Source organism: Durio zibethinus, chromosome 14, assembly GCF_047325235.1.
Source record: "Durio zibethinus cultivar Kanyao isolate XHJ-2024 chromosome 14, ASM4732523v1, whole genome shotgun sequence".
NCBI lineage: Eukaryota > Viridiplantae > Streptophyta > Magnoliopsida > Malvales > Malvaceae > Durio > Durio zibethinus.
Window position 1 is genome coordinate 3730895 of NC_143175.1, and position 24345 is coordinate 3755239.

Genomic DNA, 24345 nt, shown 5'->3' on the forward strand with positions numbered 1-24345 from the left:
CAAAGCTAGACTATTTTGAACTAAAATTAGGCAATTCATAATGTTAATTGGATAATTGTTTTGATTAAATTACTAATAAATAATTAATTCATATTAATTATATTTATAACTCTAAATTGAAATTCAATTACTTTAACAAATTGAGCGTAGTTGGGTTATCTATAATAATAATAATAATAATAATAATAATAATAATAACAATGGGTTGATTATGTTTAAAGGTTTCTACGACTAAATGAAATCATGTACAAGTCGATTCTAAATATAATATCAATATATTAAATATTTGCTCAAATCTTACTAGTATGATAATTTAAATTTCAAATTTTGCTTAAATCGATGCAAATTGTTAAATGATAAATCCTATTCCACCCAAATGATTTTTTTACTAAAAATATAAAAAATAAAATATTTTTATTTAATGTTTAATATTTTGTTTTTTTATTATGTTTTAAAATACGTATAACTAATATTTTTCTAATGTTTACATTATCATAATATGATAGTATGTATATATATATTGGTCTTTTATATTATATAATATGTATGAATATAAAAATAATTTATCTTAAATGAATCTCCTTTTTTTTTTAAACTCATTTAATAAATTTAATATTTTCTATCAAATCCTACCAAATATTGAATAAATCTTTGAGTTTGAAAGGATAACCTAACTTTTGAACAAATCTAATTGTGTTTGCCTATAATTACCTTGCCTCTAATGGAGGGGTTTAGGTAATTTTAATTGTGGGTGTGAATATGAGAATAGAAGAAAGATTTATGGGTATGTATTATGGGAATGGGTTATTTTGTTTGCATTATGAGAGTTTCATCGAAGCAGTGTTAGTATTTTGAGAATGAAGAAAAAAAAAAGGGAGCAAAACTAGTAGAGGTATTAATAAGTCGTGGATACATTATTTATTTATAAGATATTTAATGTTTTTAGGTGCGGTCTAAAACCTAAGTCACATCTATTTAGTTATAGATTTATAAATTTTTATAGATATATTAATTAATTAAATTAATTTTTTTTGGTGCATGCGATTTTTGGACTTATTTAGCATGGCACTAACAAAGTGGCAGAGCCCTTCGAAAGGAGGCAAGATTCGGTGCCACATATTTTATTCCTGCAGCTTCAAGTCCGAGATAGTATCATTACTAGTAAATTAATAACAATAATAATAAAAGAAAATGAAAAAGTCTATGAAATATTAAGAAATGTGAGTACTTTGGATTCCCAAAGTACATCAACAGATGTTACTATCCTCCGCTATATATGTGCCACGTCACTCTGCAAAAATCTTTTGCACCTGAACGCCACCGTATTTGTCCTCTTATATGTTTCTCCGCTTTATCTTTCTTCCGCCCTATATTGACCATCGAATCTGCCTTCATCTTTCTAGTTTGTTTCATCGGCAATCGGCAAAGTGAAACTGAGACTAACCATAGCTACGTCGTTTTTGAAGTCATGGGACAGGTCCTAGACAAATTTCACGGTAAGCATTTCAACCAAGCTTTTAATTTTCCTTAATAACACAAATTTTCAGATATTAGAAACCCAGAAGTTAATTTTTCATTTTTTATCAGGCGAATTATAAAGGGTATTTTTTAGAAATCTTAATTTTTATTTATATTCCATAAAAGTGTTCCTTTTTAGTATTATGTTACTGGGTATGTTAGTTTTATTTTGAAGACTATATAGAAAGGAAATAGAAAAGGTCTTGCTTCTTGTTTTCTATAGAAAGTTAAATTTATAATTTCTATATATATTTGAAAAAAATGAGGGCCGAACTAAGCGGTAATTATCCTTTTGAAGAAATGGGTATTTAGAATATGATGTCTAGATGTTCACGTTGACTGGAATTGTTATTTACTGTTGTAAGGAATGAGTTTGAAGAAGTGTTTTTTCATGGCTTCTTGTTTTCATTGTTATTTACAGTAAAATATGTGTTTGTAGACGTGCACGCGTATGTAGTCTGATGTGTGTTAAACACAATGTAACCAAAGAATTCCGTGGTGGAATAGTTAATTTGTATATAAACTATGATGTTTAACTGACTTGGTATTCTCTGATAACTATGCTTTTTAGTAGTATTTGGCTTTGTGAGAACTGATCAAGTGAGCTTGCACCGTTTGTAGTGGTATCAGTGTGTATTTGATGGTTCAACATTTTGCAGGGAAGGAGTGGAGAAAGAAACAGATTTTGAAAATAAGTGATAAGGTTTTTGAGCGTATCAAAAATCAATCAGGAAGAGCTACATTAACATTCGAAGATCTATATATTGCTGTCCTGCTGGTGTATAAGTGAGGAATTTTGCTTAAACGTTTTTAGTTTCAATGATTTCATATATTTAACCATGCTGTGGAAGATTCTAACCTTATCAGAGTTAAATGATCATTAATTATTCCTTCTGTAGTGATATTAATAAGCGTTTGCCTGGGCCGCACTTTGACCCACCCTCTAAAGAGGAAGTCAGATCAATGATGCAGGTATTCGAGAATATACTTTAAAGTTTACTGCAATGAAAGTGTTATGAATATGTTTGAACAGTTGTATTCAATATTCTGGATATATGCATCTGATTGATTGACACAGCATCAGAGGCCTTAGCTATTGATTAACAGATGTCTCACAAAAATTTTAAGAATGCTTTTGGTAACAGATGACACTGAAATTGGTAAATGTATTTCAATTTTTTTACTACACATGTAAATTAGTGAATTAAGTGTCCAAGAGTATCAAAGTAGATCCTCATTTCAAATAAGATATAGGCTATGGCTGCCCTCTAGGATAATCTTTGCTAAATAGGTTTTCATAAGGAGATCTTGAATCCACTTAAACATGCATCCGTGCATTGTAATTTTGGGTGCAGGGAGTTGACTGATGATATACTCAACTGTACATCATCTCATATTATTTAATTAAGAGTACCTGCAAATATATTGTTCCAAAGGTTTGAGTTATTCAAGGGTTTTTTGGATGTTGAATGGAACTCTTTTTTAAATGCATCCACTATGTTTTCTCTAGGATTCAAATGCAGATGTCAATTCTGTAATCCAAGATACCATTTATATAGCATATTATTAAAAAAAAGGTTCCCTTATCAGAACTCATTGACAACCTCACTTCTGAGAATTACTTGGAATTTAAGCAGTTTTTAGCATAAATATATGCACCTTATAAACCTTATGCAAAGCAAATGCAGTGACGAGTTGAAGTGCACTCAAGTAATACTGTATTTATTTTCATTACCTAAGAGTGTCAGCATCTTGGAAAGTTATGTGATATATTTACCTCTCTGGACTTGTTTACTATTCTGTTGAGTCTCATTACCTATGAGTGTTGGCAGCCCGGAAATTTATGGGACATTTTTACTTCATTTTTAGCCTCAATTTTCTCTATAATTTGTATCTTTTTTTTTTCTCTAAAAAATTTCATGGATGAGCATGATATGGTAATGGTTAAAGGCATAAAGTAGTCAATTTGTTTCCTATGCAGGAGTGTGACCTCAACCTTGATGGAGAAATCGACAATGAAGAATTTTTGAAATTCATTCAGAAGCTTACGACTGACACATTCATTGTTGTTAGTCAGGGACTGATTGTCACTTTGGTTGTAGCTCCAACTGTTGCTTTGGCAACAAAGAAGGCTACTGAGGGCGTTCCCGGTTTTGGGAAAGTGGTGCAAAAGTTACCCAATTCGATTTATGCATCCCTTGTGACCCTTGCTATTGTTTGGTTTCAAACTTCGGGCGAAGAGATTTAGCAGAGCATTCTATCTTTTCTGTCAAATTATCCTCTACTATAAATGAAATAGACTATTGCTCAGTTTGTATAGAACGCTGTCTTGCAAGTTGGCTTAATAATCAGGGGTGAAACATCTCAGAAACTTCATTGTAGAAGGATTAGTAACTTTTGATAATGCATGTGATGATTGTTGCCTCCCTTTTCTATTTCGATAGTTTCTTGCCCCGTTTATCCTCTCTTACCCTCCGATGTTCATTTCTTTCATGTTTCATTGAAACTTTATATGAACAAACCTTAAATCATTATATGTATAGGGAAAATTTTTCCAAAGCAGTTTTAAGAGAATGATATGTATAAGGAACATTACATCAGCATTCTCTTATTGGGCATGTTAATTTGGGTGATAGTGGTTCGAATCAGATTTTGTTCGATTTTTGCGAATATCATACTAAAATTGGGAAAGTTGGCTCGAACCTGAAAATTCACTTGAATTAATTCGTGACCGAATCCAAATTAATTTGAATTGATCAAGAAAAATCAAAGATCAAATTCGAAAAAATTCGATCCAAAAAAATCTAAAACTGACATAACTCGAAGCCATCATAACTTGAATAGATAATGATTTGAATTCGAAATCGATTTGATTTGAAATCCGTAAAAAATTGAATTATAACTTGAAAAAAAATTTGAACTATAATTATATGACTTATTTAAAAATAAATAAATAAATAAATGATGAAAATTTTTCTTAAATAAAATTTTTTAAAATATTATCATTTATAATTATTAACTGATTATATCAATAGTTTATAAAAAATTAATATTTAATCTTTAAATCTGATTATAAAATAAAATTAATTTTGAAATACACTAAATATAAATATCAAATGATTTTTAATACTATCCTTATTATATTTACAACAATTATCAATAAAAATGAATACCATGTAATTAATTTAAAATTTGATTTCATTATAAGAATAATCATTTACAATACATTATTAATTTATTTTAATATTAGATAAAAAAATAAATAAATTTTTATGTTTAATTGATTTATTAATATATATTAAAAGTAAAATTAAGGTGAGGATAGAACTAATTATTACTAATAGTAAATTAAAGTATAATTATAGTATACTATATTAATAATAATTTTAGTACAATTAATTTTTATATTTTATTGATATTAAGATTAATTATATTTAAGTAATTACACTTTTTGAATTTAAGGTTATTAGTATTATATTAATTAATTTAATAATGTCTATGATTCAACATTCTGATTGAATATTTGTGCAATTGGTGCACATCCAATGTTATTATATTTATGTTAATGTCAAAATGATCAAATTAATACTTTTTCAATAATGTTTACTATTCAACTTTGTGAAATTATGGTCAATTGGTGTAATGATTATATCCAATGTTATTATGTTAATATCTTTTTTTTATTCATTCCAATGGATATATTTGATAAATTATTATATATGATTATATTTAATGTAGTAATGTTAGTATTATAATTCATAAAACTAAAAATAAAATAGATATAAGATTGAACTAATTAATTAACCAATTATTCATATTAAATTTTTTTATTAAATGATAATTGATACTTTTTAATAATGTTTAATATTCGGCATTATAATTGAATGATTGATAATTGATGAATACTTATATTTAATGTTAATATCAAAATAATGAAATATTAAAATTAAATCAATATTATATCAATTAATTTTTACATTTTATGATTTTTTAAAATTTTTATATTGATTATTAAAATTAAACCAATTAATTGATAATCTTTTAATATTTACTATTCAACATTCTAATTGAACATTTAATTAATCAATGTATACAATTATATCTAATGTAATTATGTTGGTATTTTATTTATTTTAAAAAATATATATTAAAAAATTCTTGAAAATTTAAAATACTTGTTAACAAGTTATAATATAACGAATAAAAAAGCTATAAAAACATAAAAATAATTTTTTTTTTGGACTAAGTGGATAGCGTTAAGTGTCCAATAATATAATGGATTATTGAGTTAAGACCTAAGGGTAAAAAGTCATTTATATAATTATTTAGTGATTTTTTTTAATAATTTGTTGAATTCATGAAATGATTTTATGTAGTTTAATGGTTTTGGACTTTTATTTTTTTTATATTAGATTGATATATTTATTTAGCTATCTAAACTTATAAAATATAATAACAAAGAAATAGATATTATTAAAATACAAAATTATTATATAATAAACATTTATATAAATATTTATTAATTTATTAATTTCTAATTTTAGTATATCTATTCTATTTTTATTTAATTATATAAAAAGAAAAATTAATTATTACATTCGAAATTATAAAAAAAAAATCTATAGCTTATAAAATTTCAAAATGCTTTATTTTGTTTAAGCTCATCCAACTCAAATCAAATCGGATCAAGAATAATTCAAACCCAAAATAACCTATATCCAAGATGGTTCAAACCTGAAAAAGCCCTAATCTAAATTTATCTGCATATGAAAATATTCGAACCGAAAACAATTTGAATATGAAAAAACGTAATCCAAATTATCAGAGTCTGAAAATAGCCCAATTCGAGCTTGTTTGAATCTTTCCGTTTGCCACCTATATATTGTATAATATTATAATATTTTAAAATCTGATATAAATCTGAACCAACTTTCGGACGATCCGATTCGAATTGAATCAAATTGAAGAATAATTTATATATATATATATATATACTGAATTTTTTGAAAACCAAATATCAAGTATTTAATATTTTTGTTGCCTTGTATTTATGCTTCTTTTTTTAACTATTTTATATTGATTGTTTTATATATTTTTTTATAAAAGTGATAACAATTCGGATCAAATTCGATTTGATTCAATTATTTTGGATAATATATAATATTATGAATTTTTAAAATTTGATCAAAATTCGAATCAACTTTTTTTTAAACCACTTTGATTCGAATTGAAGTCTACCAGTTCAGTTTATCAGTTTTTAAATATTTTTATTTTTTATATATTATTTTAATAAAATTTTTAATATATTTAGATTTACATATAAGATAATTATTTTTATTTTATAAAAATTTAAAAAATATATAAAAATTAATATAAATATATTATTCGGTTCAATTTTTTTTTTCACATCATGATATGGAATCCGATCCAAACTTAATATATACAGTTAATATCTGACTTTGATCCTAATTGAATAAAAAAACTTATCCAAACCAAAACGAACACTACAATTTTGAATCGATTTTTTATTTTTCAATTTCTTTCTCACTTCTAATTTTTTGGTTTCTTCCTAGTTGTACTCCTTTTGACTTTCCTTTTGTTTTTATATTATTTATTTGTGATTATTTATTTTTTGTTTTTAAACTGTTTTTAAATTATATAAATGGATTTTAATCTCTTTTACATTTTCTTTCGTTGATTTTTTGTATGAAGCGTCTATACTATTATATAAAAGCTGTTCCCATATTCTTCAAAGAGGACAGCTACTCAATGTCATTAAAAAAATTGAGAGTTTTATCAAGAAATAGAAACGTGTAAAAATAAAAGGGAGCAGGCGGAGATGACGAAGCAAGGAAAAAGGCAGCAAACTTCTCTATCAAAATTCATCCAAACCTTACTAAAATTCCGTCAAAATCTAAACACTTAACTCAATCTTTACCAAATACCTATTACTTACAAAAAAAAAAAAAAAAAAAAGCTAATAACAATTATACTCATGTTGGAGACGTTGTAAAACTGGATGAATTTTCACAATTTACAATCATTTTATAATATCAAGATGTCATTCAAGATCTTATGGCGAAAATCTTTTAAATCCAACTTGATTTCTATCTTATTCATCTAATTCCTTCAATGTATATGCTCAATTTATTTTTGTACTGATTTCTTCCTTTCATTTTTTATTTAGGATTTATGGTTGCATTTTTAGTTTTTCTTATATTTTAGCCCTTTCATATTTGACGCAACTAAAGCTTTAATCAATCAAACTTAGGGTTTTATCTTATTTCTATATCTTAAGAAAAAAAGTCTAAATTCAACTTCACTTTAATATCACTTTTTTGATTCTGTAAAAATTTTATTTCTATTTTGAGAACTAAGGTATTTACATAAACTTTTATTAAACTTTGCTTTTTGGATTCCATTTTCTAAATAAAAAAAATCTAATCTTTAAGTTTTTATTTTTTGTAGAATTCATTGAGATTATTTAAACTATTTACTAATTTTAATTTGGTTCATAGATAATTAAAATGAGAAGAAAAAAATTACTACTCTGGCTAGTAGATAATTAAAATGAAACTGAATAATTCTAATAGTTTTAATTGTTTAGAAAATATATTTTACAAGAATAACATAGAAATTAGATATCGAACATTAAGTCAGCTTGCCATAATGAGAATGAAAACAAGCTAAATATTAGTCAATATAGAAGATAATTGCTTTTGTAGAATTGAATCTAAAATATCATTCTAAAGTATCATTCTAAATAGTTTTAATAATTTGATTCACTTATATGCCTGGTCTAAGGTATTAAAACACGGGTCTTTATTGTGATTAAACAAATGTAAATGTCAGTGGGCAGTGGGCAGTGGTTGCATAATAATTTATTGATTCACGGTTTCTATTCATGTCCTTGATTATATATATATATATATATATATATATATATATATATAGGGTTTGAAGACATGGATGTATTATCTAAGATCTCGTGCTACAGCTGACGCAATCAAATTCACAGTTGATACTTCCATGATTAAGGTAACGACTACGGATTTGTGTTGAAGTTGCATCATCTTTCCAGTGTCATTTAATTTGCGAATCCTATTGATTAAAATTGTGAATCCCATGTATGTACTATACAACTCTAATACTCTAATCCACATACTCGATTGTTTGCGTTGCTCAAGTGTTAAGGCTTTTTCATGTTTTGAGGTAGATTTTAAGCTTGAATCTTAATTCAGTGACATGTTCTATGAAATCAAGATATGTTTTTGCTACAAGGTTTGTGAAACTGGTAACACACACTCCGAATATATATATATATATATATATGTATGTATGTATGTATAATATGTCCTGAAACTTCTGTTTTTGTAAACATAAATATCAAGCAAGCATATTTTGATACATGTTACTTCAATAGTTGTTCGGCGATATACATGAGGTGGATAGCCACAATCGCATGCTGGGTGGAATGGTATGCATGAAGCACCAATAAAACTGTCTTCTTCTGAATGTTATTGGTTTTGCTGCTGCTGATGTTAGTATAGGGCTCATGGTTTGTATGTAGGGAAATGATATGGACGCATCAAGATGGATACTCTAGGAACCATGGACAAGTTTAAGATAGTATGTGAACTAGATAAATTTTGCTCTTATTTCCGTGACATAGTGCGGGCATGCATTCTAGTTCTTACTAATAATGGGGTTTTGAATAATCTTTCACTTTTTGCTGAGAATAGAACTATTCATTCTATACATTTTGCAATAACTCATGCTTTATCACATATCTTAAAGACAGTTTGGTTGATTAATTGCATTCACGAAATACAAAATTGTTCTAATTCAACAGAGAAAGAACTATGATAAAAGAAATTCTTATGATCTTTTTTTTTTCTGTATTCTTTTTTTTGGATTAGTAATATGATATGCAATTAAAAATTAGTATTTGATATATCGTTTAATTTTTTAATTTTACAAATATGATTAAAAATATTAACACATATTATATTTTTAATTAATTATTTTTTAAAATATAATATGTCATCTTTTAATTTCATTTGTAAAATTTAAAAATATGAAATAATTTTTCATTGAAAAGATAAAGGTTTTTAATACTTAAATATACCCTTAACATGTTTACAAAAAAAAATATAAATCGTTGATCTTTTATTAAATATTAATAAATATATAATATTTTATTTTAATTGTAAATAAAATCATAAAATTTTAAAATTAAGTAAAAAAACTAATTTAATTAAAAGACACTAAAGGCAATTTGTATTAGACAGATATCATTTAAGTAATAAATGACGTATAAAATGATGTTGCCATATAGATTGACATATCATTTAAAAATGAAAAATGAAAAATAAAAAATCATGTAGCAAAAGAAAAGAAAATTGAATAAATTAAGTCCGACTTGAGTCAAACCCATCCTCATATAGCCAAGATTGGTTGATCTCTAATAATATTTCGTGAGAGATTTTAACTTATTATTCAACTTCAAATCCCGTTAAATTACAAATGGTTAGAGATGAGTTGGGTTTAACCAAAAAGTCAAACTAATCAAGACAAGATTTAGGTAGAATTTTTTTCTTTATTAAAAATGATCACATAAAATTTATTTTAAAAATCAAAATTTAATGACAAAGTTTAAAGAAAAAATTAATATTGTTTTTTAATCAAAATTTCAATAAAAATATATATCTAAAATACATGAAAGGTTATTAAATTTTGTTCAAAATTTATATATTTAATTCATGTAACGAGATTTTATAATATATTAATTTAAAATTTAAATTTAAATTTTTTTAATCATTTTTAATAGATAAAATTTTACAAAATTCACCTACCTCAGTTTTACCCAACTAAGTAAAACTTAAACAAACTTGAAACCGATTGGCTTTAGCAGGAATTGGTAATAGCAATCCATTGGCAGTGTATCTTTCCATTTTAACAAAGATATTTTTTGGCCCTGGAAAAGACCTTAGCTGGCTATCCCAAATTTTGTGCTATAAATGCCAAAGATGATTCGCTTAAGAAACAGTCACTGTTACATAAAATTTCACCATCCAATTTATACTTTGCAGAAAGGAAAGAAATTAAGCCATGAAGAATTTGCAAATCTCAGCTATCTTTATTGTTCTTCTCCTCTTCGGTGTTGGTAAATAATAAACCCTTGCATTTTATCTATATTGTTGAATAATTTTGTATATATTAATTTGGTTTAATGAATTAATTAACTGATGCAGGAAATGAGGTAATACAGGGGCAAGGTGACGGAAGAACATGTGCTGTACCATTTGGGCTTTCAAATTGTAAAGATGGTATATGCAAGAGCTCATGCAATGCCAAATTTCCACCAAATGGGAATGGAATGTGTCAATCTGCTTCTACTTGTCTTTGTTTCCACCCTTGCCTTTAACTTTTGTAACCCACTAATGCCAATAAGATAAAATAATTTCTTATAATAATTTTGGCTCTCCTACTATTTATGAAAAATGAATCATTTTGATCTTCATGCTTTTATTTTTATCAATTTAACTTATATTTAACAGAAAACGCGCACGTGCCAAACATGTGAATTGGAGTCAAAACTCCTATTTAACATATCAAGTAATTGATGATATAAATTTATACATCGGCAGTTTTATGAATCAAATAAAAATTATAGTTAAAATAAAACTCAATTATTAATAAAATAATAATTATATGGTAAAAAATAAAATAATAATTAAAATTGAAAAAATTGTAAATATACAAATTAAAACCCCAAGTTGAAAAAATCCCAAATTGAAAAAATCCCAGTATGATAACCAGTAAATATACTCCAAAAATTATAATTCCATCGAATAATATGCTCTCATGCAATAAGTTTTTCTTGTAGCATATGATCTAAGAGAGAATTTAAATGAACTTTTTTAGGTAAAATTTGCAAATTTTTTTATTAAAAGTGATTTAATAAAAATTTAAATCGATAAATTGGGATTTGTTTAATGAAAAAAATAATATGTAGAAAATAATATTGAAAATATAATTTATAATTAACATTTAATCTATATTTATTGAATAACAAAAATTTTACCAAAATTTTTATTAAAAATATATATCTAAAAATATGTCAAAATTTATTAAAATTTTTTAAAAATTATAAACTTGATCTATATAATAAAATCTTCTAATCTATCAATTTTTATTTTTATTTTTATTTAATTAATTTTAATAAAAATTTTCAAATTCTACTTAAAAAAACTTCATCTTTCTTGCGGCATAAAGATGAAGACAACAAAGAAACCGCCCCCCAACCACCACCTTCCATCTTTCCACCACCAATGCATCAATCACAAGCAATCCTCAAAATGATACTGTACTTGGAGATGACGTCCAACCCAAAAAGGAAATCTTCTCCTCAAAATGATATTAAGCATCTTCAAAATTATATCACCACTAGCAAATTCGAAACCACCTAGCTCGTCGCAGCTTCCCTAATTCTATCTTCAAAGAAGAATCCACCACCATTGCAACAACAACTTCTGACGACACCCAAAATCCAACTAAAGTTCCCTAAAACAACAATAAATTCAACAACAACAAAGATTAGCTACCCAAAAATGCAAAAACAATTCACCTCCTTAACAACTCCCCAATTCCCTAATTTAGTCCCCACAATCAACAATGTAACCAGCACTGCACCAAAGTCATAGTGGAAAACAACAATAATAACGATAACGTCCCATCAAAGAAATAAAAACACACAAAAAGGAAAAAAAAAAAAGATTTTTGGGGTTTTCTTTCCTAGATTTCGGTTTATGGTTTCTAAGGGGATTTTGAAAAAATAAACCAGTGGAAAGGAAGAATAAAGGGAGAAGAGAAACATAATAAAAGGTTAGTGAGGAGTCGCGTGTTTGAGTCTTAGACTAGAGATTTTTAGGACCTTTTAGAGGAAACTAATGCGAAAAATAGGCTGAAGAGGTAAGGGGAGTTTTGGGTAATTATGGAGCCGTTGAGTGACGGCCAACAATAATGGACGACGTTTGCTGCAGCGATCCGATGCCGAATTTTGGGTAGATATGATGTTTGTTCTTGAAATTTTATAGTTTTTCACTGGATAAATATTAGTAAAAAAAAAAAAAGAAAATGTAGGTTTTTCAAAAGAAAGGAAAAAATATTTTTATTTGGATAATTAAATTAATTAAAAAATGAATTAAATTTCAACAATTATTGTTTGATTGAAAAGTGAAAATGAAAGAAAAAGAATCATTATAATATATATTTTTAATTATAACTCTTTTTATAGAATAACATGTAATATTAAAAATAGACCAAAAATATTCATAAAAATTATAATAAACTATAAATGATAATTCATTTAATATTAAGATTTGTGCATAAATTTGCATCTAAAAACTAATCAAAAAATAATAAGTTTGTAAATTATTTGTGTTATGTAAGGGTGATTTTTTTCTACACCTACTTTTTTTTTGAAAAACTATTTATTTATCCTTCTCTTTTAAACTTCAAAGTTTTTAGATGTGCATTTCTAGTAAGTTATATAATTTACCATATTTTTATATCTAGTAAGTATAAAAAATGTTATATTTAGGTTTGAGAAAAAATAGTTGAGAGAAAATATTTTATAAAAATTTTTATGCTTCTAGATATGAAAACCTAAAAACTTTTAAAAGTTTCTAAATGTATAAATCCCAAAATTTTTAAAAACTTTCAGACATGTAATTTCAGAAGCTTTTAAAGAACTTCTAAATTTACAAATTCAAAAAATCTTAAAAGCTTTCGGATTTGCAAATTCAAAAACTTAAATATAGAAGGAATGTGAAAAGAAAAGAAAAAGAATAATTAAATAATTTCACTTAAAATAATTTAAAAAATGGGTATAGAAAGAAAACGTAAAGGTATATTTAGAATTTTCTGAAAAATAAAGATGACACATAAAATGTCAAATTTATCTTAGGGTTAGAGAATGACAAAAGAGAAAAACAAATTGTATACTAAAAAATTAAAAATTTATACGGCTAGGTTTGTCTCTAAGAAGAGAAGTCTAATTGTGCTATAACAAAATATAAGGATGATACAGTCTTTTCTCAAAATTAAATATTTTTTAGCATTCCTTTCCTTTGCTTTCCCAAAAATTGTAATTTTATATAGGTTTTGGTAGCTTTTATAAGATTATTATAATAATATAATCATCCACATAATTTTATTATCAAAGTGATCTTATCACTTATGTTTTAAAATTATTTTGTTTAGTTAATAATTATTAATTTTTAAGAATTAAATATCACTGCATTTAGTATTTTTAAAAATCTAACATTCTTTTATTCAAACGTTTAAAAATAATCATAAATAATAATAGTTACACAAGTTAATAATTTTCATGTTGTTAAAAGATAATAATTTATAAAATATTAATAATATTTTATTTATTTTATGATAAAACATAATTAAATTAATAAATATATTAATTAATAGGTAAATTAATTTTATAACATAAATTATATAAAAAAATTTTGAATTAAAAAATAAAACTATTCTACTGAATTCATATATAAAAATTTAAAAGGTAAAAAAACGCAATTTATTTTTGAACTTGTACATTGAATATTAATTTAAAAATATAAAAATTTATAATATAAAATAATTACAATTTTAAGAGTAGGCAAGTTTTTAATTTATATATTAAATGAGTAATATTGACTTTTGTTGATTTTACCAATAACTTCAATTATCAAAATAAATTACACACAATTTTTACTAATTTGCATGTAATTTTTATTTTGATAAATTACATATTAAATGAGTAATATTTTGATAAAGGCAATTTGTATTAGACAACTGACATTTAAGTGATAAATTACGTATAATTTGCGTAGATTGACATGTCATTTAAAAATAAAAAATAAGCTCCGAAAGAAAAATAAAATGAAAGAAATTAAGTTTGAATAGAGTCAAACCCATCTTTATAAAGTCAACAATGGTTGATCTCTAAAAAAAATTCGTGAGAGATTTTTATTTGTGATTCAATTTCAAATCTCGTTAAATTACAAACGATTAAAAATGAGTTGGGTTTAATCAGCAAGCCAAACTAATTAAGACAAGATTTAGGTAAAGTTTTTTTTCTTTATTAAAAGGACCATATAAATTAAAAAAAAAAAACAAAATTTATTGATAGAGTTTAATGAAAAAAATTAATATTACTTATTAGTCAAAATTTTAATAAAAATATATCAAAAAACACATGAAAATTTATTAAAATTTTTTTAAATTTAATATATTTATTTTATGTAACAAGATCTTATGATATATCAATCTGAATTTTCAATTTAAATATTTATTTAATCACTTTTAGTAAGATAAAATTTTACGAAATGTACCTGCCAAGCTTTATCCAACTAATTAAAACCTAACCAAACTTGAAACCAATGGGCTTAGCTGGAATATTTATAATAGCGATTCATTGACAGGATATCTTTCCATTTTAACAAAGATTATTTTGCTCCTAAATCCTACATTAATTGGCTATCACAAATTTTGTGCTATAAATCCCGAAGGGGTTGTGTTTAAGAAACAATCACTGTTACTTAAAATTTCACCATCCAATTTATAATTTACAGAAAGGGAAGAAATTAAGCCATGAAGAATTTGCAAATCTCAGCTATCTTTATCGTTCTTCTCCTCTTTGGTGTTGGTAAACAATATACCCTTGCGTTTTATTTATATTGTTAAATAATTTTGTATATATTAATTTGGTTTAATGAATTAATTAACTGATGCAGGAAATGAGGTGATATTGGGGCAAGATGAAGGAAGAATATGTGTTGTACCATTTGCGCTTCCAAACTGTGAAGATGGTATATGCAAGAGATCATGCAATGCCAAATTTCCACCTGATGGGAATGGAATGTGTCAATCCGCTTCTACTTGTCTTTGCTTCCACCCTTGCTTTTAACTTTTGTAACCCACAAATGCCAATAACATAATAATTTCTTAATTATAAATATGGCTTTGCTATTATCTATGAAAAATGAATCATTTTGATTCTCATGCTTTTATTTTTATCAATTTAACTTATATTTAATAGAAAAATCTCACGTGCCAAATACGTGCCAAATACGTGAATTGGAGTCAGCCTTCAGTCAACGAAGAACTCGTCCATATAGGCAGAAAGATCTAAACCAGATGTAGCAGATCTACAACAAGGTATTATTTCTCTTCTCCTATAAATTTTTATTTTTTCTTTTTCTATATATTCTCTTTTTAGTTTGCTTCTTTTATGTGGAATCGTATTTTCATACTTTTTTTTTTTTTTTGCAAAAAAAGAAGAATCTTGAGTTTAAAAAGATAAATGATTAATTTGTTTGATTTAAAAAAAATCCCACAACCCAATTCGAACGCAAATCGGCTGAGTCTCGTAGTCATATTAGATTAATACCCGTAAAATTAGAAAAAAAAATTCATCTATACAGTAAAATAATTAACTAAAATCTTATTTTGTTTGGTTTAATAATCATGGAAACTGATCTTTTGTAAAATATTTTTGTTTTATATATTATTTATTACTATAATAGTTTTATTTATTTATTTATTTATTTCAGACACGTAATTTGTGTGTAGGATTAAAAATATATGAGATCCACCTCTTGTTTTAATTTTATTTGGTAGCCACCTCTACTTGTATTATTCAATATTCAATAGGTTTTTTTTGTAAAAAAAAATTGTTAATTGGTTTTAATATGTAAAAGAAGGTTATTTATCAGAAAGGGTATTTATACTTTGGTTTTAATAAAATTAACCGATCAAATCGATTTAATTTGATTAATTGATTAAATCGATTTAATTCAATTAAACAGTCAGTCATTGAATTAATCTTGATCGATTATCAAAATTCATTTTAGAAAAATTTCAGTTTTCAATTATTTTGGTTTGAAAATGAAATTAACCAAAATTTTAATTAAAATATAATAAAACTTATATATATAATTAAAAAATATATTAAATTATCTATTTCATTTCAAGATATTAAAGGTTTTGACTTAATATTTTGGTATTTAAATATTTTTGTTAGATGATTTTATTTAATTTGTTTTATATATAAGAAATTAAGAATTTAAAATTTAATTTAATTTAAAGTATTTTATTATTTGTTTAACTGAAAAATTTAATCGAATCGATCAAATTAATTTTAATCAATTAATCTTTGAAATTATCAAATTCGTTTGGGTTAACAAAAATAAAATAAATTAATTTAATTAATTTAATTTTAAATAATTCGATTTAAAATTAATCAAACAATCGAACAAACATCCCTAATTGGTGACACCCTTTTTTTAAAAAAGATCACTTTCTTAATAGAAACCTATTTTGATTTTTCGAACTTTTTTTGAATTGGTAATTTACTAATTTGAAATTTTCAAACTTTCTGTAACTCATTTCTAAATTTTTGGCCAAGCAAAGAACGATTAGGTGGCAAACGTGAGAGACATGGCCTGTGAAATTGCAGGCGTCCTTCACGAATTCACGTACCCCATGAGCAAGCAACAACAGTGGAGGGGTAATAAATTCACAGGTTTTTTCCTACAGGGCATTCACTTTCCGCAGAATCTATTCCTGAGGCATAAAACAGCTAACAAGCTGCAAAAGAACAACAAAAAGCTTGCAAACATACAAAATAGAAATGTGAGATACGGAGTTAATCAATTAGAAGGAAAAAAATGATGAAAAAATGGAAGGAATGCTTGGCAATTATGATCCTAATTGGTTGAAAAATGAGAGTGAGTCTTCTCTTTTTCTTAAAGATGATGATCTTGTTGGCATCGAGAAGACACAAAACAAGCTAGGGGGTTGGTTGACAAATAGAGAACTTCAAAGGATTGTCATTTCAGTGGTGGGGATGGGTGGTTCAGGCAAAACTACTCTAGTTGCCAACACTTTCAACAAAGCAATAATCAAGCAACATTTTGAGTGTTGTGCCTGGATCACTGTCTTGCAAAAGTATGATGTGGAAGAGTTACTTAGATCCATGATAAGAAAAAGGTCTACAAGAAGAAACATGAAAAAAATCCTGTGAACTTGAACACCATGAATTACAGGGATTTGGGGGAAATGCTTGAGAACTACTTGCAGACAAGGAGATATCTTATTGTGCTAGATGATATGTAGAGCATCAAACTCTGGCAGCAGATAAGCAGAGTCGTTCCCAACGGAAGGTATGGAAGTCGTGTCATGATTACTACACGAATAGGTGATGTTGCGTCTTTCCAGTTTGGGAGTACAAGCCACGTCCTTGAACTTAAGCCGTTAAGGGGCAATGAGGCTTGGACGCTATTTTGTATGAAAGCTTTCGCGAGCAATCTTGGTCAATGTCCACCACATCTTGATTCTTTAGCTGAAAACCTAGCTGAAAATTGTTAAGGCTTTCCTTTGACTATTGTGGCTTTGGGTGGTTTATTGTCTTGTAAGACCTCCATAGATGAATGGAGAATAGTTCATGACACTTAAATTGGGAGCTAAGCAACAACCTTGAGCTTGAAGCAATAAAGTGTATCTTATTGCTTAGTTACCATCATTTGCCTAGCAGACTTAAGTGTTAAAATGTATATTATGTTTAGTTGATTTAAAAGACTAAGCTTTATTTTTGGATATATCTCGTGAGCTTTAAATCCATTTATACATTTGTATATGTATGTTTATTACAACCCTAGAAATAATATTGTTTTTCACTCTTAAAGTCATCATAGTATCAGAGTTTTCGATGACTTTTATTTCTCTTTGTTTCAGGTCATTTTGATTTGCTATTAGTTGACCTTTCGTTTTCTTTTTCCTTAATAAGTGGCTGTTGATTTTGTATTTTTTTGTTATTTTGTAAAATTGAGTAGAATTGGTTTTTGTACCATTGACTACAGCTTGGGTTTGGTGAAATTGGAATTGCTTTTGTCTTTCCCTACTTTTATTCGTGGGCTATTGGTTGACTAAATACTTTATTGGTTCTGGATTATTCACATCTGTAATTGGCTTGTTTGTTTCTTTATTAGTTTTTGGTATTCAAAAACTTTCTTCTTTTCCCCTTTTGCATCGTAGGTTAGGACATATTTCTTGTTCTAGACTTCAATTTGGCATCTACTGGCAAGTTAGGTTATGTTAAATAAAAAACGTCCAATAATTGTATCAATTGCAAACTAGCAAAACAATCTGCTTTACCTTTCAATAAAAGTGAATTAGTTTCTTTATCTTATTTTGATGTTGTTCATTCTAGTGTATACGGCCTATCCCATTTACCTATTATAGGGGTTTCTTGTTATTATGTTATTTTTATTGATGATTACTTGAGGTACATTTGGATTTATTTGTTTCAACATCTTTTAGATTTACTTAAAATTTATCAAGATTTTTCTACCTTGATCAAGACATAGTTTTCTAAAGCAATTAAATGTTTCTGTGCTAATTTTACTGGGAAATATCAATCAAGTAATTTACAAAAGTTTTTTTGCTTCTCAATATACTCTTCTTGAGTCATCTTGTATTGATACACCATAACAGAATGGTGAAAACATCATCATATTATGAAAACCACTAGAGCCTTGTTGTTATCTTCATTGGTTCCTAAGAAATTTTAAGGGGAAGCTGCACTTACTTCAATTTATGTTATTAATCATATTCATTCTTCTGTCATTGGTGGAATTTCTCCTTTTGAATGTTTGTATAACAATACTTCTAATTATTCTGAGCTTGGTATATTTGGTTCTACACGTTTTGTTTAGCTTCCTAAAGTTCAATGTGATAAATTATCTAAAAAAACTACCATTTGTGTGTTTTTAGGTGTGGTATTGGACAAAAAGGATAACTTTGCTTCTAATGAGTCTTTTGTCTTTTTTTATCCTTTTGTTGATTTAAATGACTCTAATCAATCTTCTCATGTATCCCAAAGTTCTCCAACTCCTCAGCAGATTCATCCAAATAAAGTTTGTCACATCACTGACTCTACCATAAACAATCATGCACCACCATTGTCTAATTTGTTAAAGCTGTCTATCCCAAAACTTAGACATTCAACACGTGAGTAAATTCTTTCAAAATGTTATCATGATTTTTATTATTTCTTATCAATCAAGTAATTTAAAAGAGTTTCTTGCTTCTCAATGTACTCTTCTTGAATCATCTTGTACTGATACACCATAGTAGAATGATGTTGCTAAAAGAAAACATTGTCATATCATGGAAACCACTAAAGCCTTGTTGTTATCTTCATTAGTTTCTAAGAAATTTTAGGGGGAAGCTACACTTACTCTAGTTTATGTAATTAATCATACTCCTTCTTCTGTCATTGGTGGAATTTCTCCTTTTGAACACTTGTATAACAATACTCCTAATTATTCTGTGTTTTGTATTTTTTATTCTAAATGTTTTATTTCGCTTCCTAAAGTTCAGTGTAATAAATTATCTAAAAAAACCACCATTTGTGTGTTTTTAAGGTATGGTATTGGACAAAAAAAATATCATTGCTATGATCCTATTGCACAAAAACTTCATGTTTTACAGCATATTACTTTTTGAAAAAATATTTTGATGTATTCATTGCCTCATTTTCAAAAATTTACCAATGATTCTCATGAGTCTTTTGTTTGTTTTGATCCTTTTGTTGATTTAAATTACTCTAATCAATCCTTTCATGTGTCCTAAAGTTCTCCAACTTTTCAGGAAATTCATCCAAGTAAAACTTGTCCCATCACTGACTCTACCATAAGTAATTATGCACCACCATTGTTCAATTTGTTAGAGCCATTTTTCCCAGAATTTAACGTTCAATATGTGAATGAATTCCTTTAAAACATTATCATGATTTTCATTGTTTCTTATCTACTATTCTTTTTGTTTATAAGCCTAAATCTTATTGTGAAGCAAGTTTTAATTCTCTTTAGCAAACAGCTGTAAAAGAATAATTAAATGTCTTAAAGAAAACTCATACTTAGGATCTTGTTGATTTACCCTTTAGAAAATCTGTAGTAGCTTGTAAATGGATGTACAAGATAAAGACTAAATCACATGTGTCTATCAACAGATATAAAGATAGGTTGGTTGCCAAAAGATTTACACAAGAGTATAGTATTGACTATGAAGAAACCTTTGCTCCTGTAACTCCAATGACTTATGTTTGAACTCTTATAGCTATTGCTTCTATTTGATGATGGGCTTTATCACAAATGAATGTCAAAAATACATTCTTGAATGGAGATCTTCATGAAAATGTTTATATGAAACCTAGCCTTGGATTGTCTTGCCAAACTAATCGAGTGTGCAAGCTTCGACGAGTTTTTTGGTTTGAGAAATTTAGCACTACTATGCTTGACTCCAAATTTGTACAAAGTCTTTATGATTCAACATTATTTATTCATTGATATGAAAAAGGTATTGTATTTTTACTTCTCTATGTTGATGATATAGTGATAACTGGAAATGATAACCTTGGTATTCATAATTTTTAAAAAAAAATCATCTAAGCAAAACCTTTGAGATAAAAGATCTTAGTCCATTACAATATTTTCTGAGAATTGAAGTTGATAGATATGTCTTGTCTCAAGTGAAATATGCTTCTGATCTTATTTCTAAAGCTAGCTTATCTAATAATAAAACTGTTAACACTCATTTTGAAACTAATGTCAAAATGAAAGTTGCTGATGGAGAACTTCTCAATTGGTCGGTAGTGTTATATATTTTACAATTACAAGATTGATATTAGTCATGCAGTTCAAGTTGTAAGCCAATTTATGACAGCATCTCAAACAATTCACTTTGCTACAGTTCTTAAGATATTGAGATATTTGTGAGGAACGCTACATAAAGGTTTGTTGCTCTCATCGACTTCTAAACTTGAACTTCCTGCTTTTTCTGATTTTATATGGGCTAGTGATGTTAATGATCGATATTCTACAACTGGTTATTATGTATTTCTGAGTGATTCTTTGATATCATGGAAAAGCAAAAAGCATATAATTGTGATGCATTCAAGTGCTAAAGCAAAGTATAGAGCTTTATTAGATACTACAGTAGAAATTATGTGGTTGTATAGGTTACTTATGGTTTTAAGTGTTGACACACCTACTCCTCTTCCACTTTTTTGTGACAATAAGAGTGCAATTCAAATTGCTTACAATGATATTTTTCATGAATGAACGAAACATATTAAAATATATTGTCATTTTATCAGGCAAGAGGTACGCAAAGGCACCATCATATTACCGCATATTTCTTTTAAATCACAAATGGTAGATCTTTTACAAAGTCTCTTTCAAGCTCCCCTTTTTGTTATTTAGTTTCCAAACTCCAAATGTTTCATTTCGAACAATCTTCAGTTTGAGGGAGTTGTTAAAATGTATATTATGTTTAGTTGACTTATAAGATTGGGCTTTATTTTTTAATATATCTCGTGGGCTTTAAACCCATTTATACATTTGGATATATATATATATATATATATATATATATATTTTACAACCCTAGAAATAATATTGTTTTTCACTCTTCAAGTCATCATTAAGCATTGCTTTTTATATTGTTGTCCATTTCCGGTAGATCATAGGATTAGGCGAAATAGGCTCATTAGACTTTGGGTGGCAGAAGGCTTTGTGGAACTGGATCAAGGAGTAACACCAGAAATGGCAGGTGAGAGATACTTAATGGAATTGATTGGTAGAGACTTGCTTCAAGTTGCAGAGAGGAATGTATCTGGAAGGCCCACAGCATGTAACAAGCATGACATTCTGCGAGAGCTTGCAGTTTCAATATCCAAAACGGAGAAGTTTGTTACTATATGCGATGGGCAAGAAGCAATACTAGAAGACAGTGGAATTCGCCGTTTGTCAATTGTGGCAAAGGATAAAGAGATGAAAGCTGCAGGAAGGGATATTGCAGGACTTCGTTCATTGTTTGTTTCTGCTATTGATGAAATTTCTAGATCTTCCTTCAGTAAGTTTCCACCTGGTTTTAAATTGTTGAAAGTGTTGGATTTAGAAGGTGCCCCAATCAATGAACTCCCACATGAAGTGGTAAATTTGTTCAATTTGAGATAACTTAACAAGAACTCAAGTGAAGGAGCTTCCGAATTCGATCGGGAAACTTTGTAACTTACAGTCTTTGCCGCTTAAGGAAACCCAAAATTGAAGAGTTACGGTGAGGAATTGTGAAGTTGAAAAATCTGCGGCATCTAATCGTTTATCGTTCCAGTAGTAGGCCGACTGACAATGAGAGTTGGGTCAGCATGCGTGTACCATCCAGCATTTTTTCGGCGAAGAGCTTACAAGTTTCGACCTTTGTTAAAGCAGGGGACACTTGTGAAAGAACTCAGCAAAATGACTCAACTAAAAAGGCTTTGCGTTGCCAATGTCAAGGAAGCTAATGAGAAGGACTTGTGTCTTTCCATTGGAAATCAAAGACTCCTTCGCTATCTATTGGTGATGTCAAGTAATGAGGAGGAGTGATTAAAGATGGATGCACTTGTTTTAGCTCCTCCTCGCCTTGAGAACCTTTATCTGGTTGGGAAATTGGAGAAGGTGCCCCACTGGTTTAACTCCCTCCAAAATCTCACATGTTTGATACTACATTGGTCTAGATTGAGGGAATATTGTCTTGCTCACATCCAAGCATTGCCTAATTTGGGACGGATAACACTTGTTTCCTATGCAGGAGTGTGACTTCAACCTTGATGGAGAAATCGACCATGAAGAATCTTTTAAATTCATTCAGAAGCTCACGACTGACACATTCATTGTTGTTAGTCAGGGACTGATTGTCACTTTGGTTGTCCAACTGTTGCTATGGCAACAAAAAAGGCTACTGATGGCGTTCCTGGTGTTGGGAAAGTGGTGCAAGAGTTACCCAATTCGATTTATGCTTCCCTTGTGACCCTTGCTATTGTTTGGTTTCAAACTTTGCGCGAAGAGATTTAGTAGAGCACTCTATCTTTTCTGTCAAATTACCGTCTGCTGTGAATGAAATAGATCATTGCTCAGCTTGTATAGAACGATGTCTTGCAAGTTGGCTTAATAATCAGGAGTGAAACATCTCCGAAGCTTCATTGTAGAAGGATTTGTAACTTCTGATAATGCATATGATGCTTGTTGCCTCACTAGGGTATAATTCTCTCTTCTATTCGGCAGTTTCTTTCCCCATTTCTCCTCTTTTTCACTTCTATGTTCATTTCATTAGTGTTTCATTGGAACTTCATATGAACAAAGCTTATATGATTACATGTATAGGGAAAATATTTCGTTCGCAGTTTTAACAGAATGATATGTACCAGGAATATTACATCAGCATTCTGCCATTGTTCATGTTAACCTGGGTGAGAATAGGCAAAAACGATTCGAATCAAATGCGGTTCTTTTGGATAATGCAATAAAAACTACTGCAAACCTGAAAATCCGCCTTAACGGAAAAAAAACAATGCAGGCCCTTCTAACGTAGGAAGAATAAAAGTTGAATTGAGAAGAAGGTTTTAAAACCTGACACAAATTCGATTAAAATAGTCAATACAAATAACTCTATCTAAGATTTAATCAAATATTAAGCAAAAATACGTAAAAAAAAAAAAAAAAAAAAAAAAAACAGATTTGTTATAATCCAAATAAGCAAAAAATTAAGCTAATTGAAGAAAAACAGTGAATATAAAAGAAAAATGGTTTTTAATCTCTTTTACATTTTCTTTCCTTGATTTTTTGTAGGAAGCATTTTTACTAATAATTGGGTTTTGAAAAATCCTTTCACTTTTTACTGGGAATAGAGGTATTCACTCTGTACATTTTGCAATAACACATGCTT

At 27.5% G+C, this 24345-nt stretch overlaps 1 protein-coding gene across 2 annotated transcripts; it reads left to right on the forward strand.

Moving 5' to 3' along the window:
• The first annotated feature begins 1247 nt into the window (after positions 1-1247).
• Positions 1248-23445, forward strand: LOC111295507 (uncharacterized). 2 transcript variants are annotated; one of them, XM_089743191.1, is made up of 4 exons: positions 1248-1496; positions 2178-2304; positions 2418-2490; positions 23212-23445. In XM_089743191.1, exons 1-4 carry the CDS (start codon positions 1277-1279, stop codon positions 23428-23430), a joined length of 639 nt encoding a protein of 212 aa, XP_089599317.1. In that variant the 5' UTR covers positions 1248-1276; the 3' UTR covers positions 23431-23445. The 2 variants fall into 2 exon arrangements, with proteins under 2 accessions (XP_089599317.1, XP_022744749.2); XM_022889014.2 differs by lacking the exon at positions 23212-23445 and adding an exon at positions 3500-3953 and having other exon boundaries at positions 1300-1496.
• The last annotated feature ends 900 nt before the right edge of the window (positions 23446-24345 follow it).

Bases quoted from the DNA above. Each gene is read 5' to 3' on its own strand.
- LOC111295507 (XM_089743191.1), top strand. From the start codon at position 1,277: ATGTGCCACGTCACTCTGCAAAAATCTTTTGCACCTGAACGCCACCGT. The intron at 2,305-2,417 runs GTGAGGAATTTT...TTCCTTCTGTAG, and splicing joins GCTGTCCTGCTGGTGTATAA to TGATATTAATAAGCGTTTGC. The intron at 2,491-23,211 runs GTATTCGAGAAT...TTTCCTATGCAG, and splicing joins AAGTCAGATCAATGATGCAG to GAGTGTGACTTCAACCTTGA.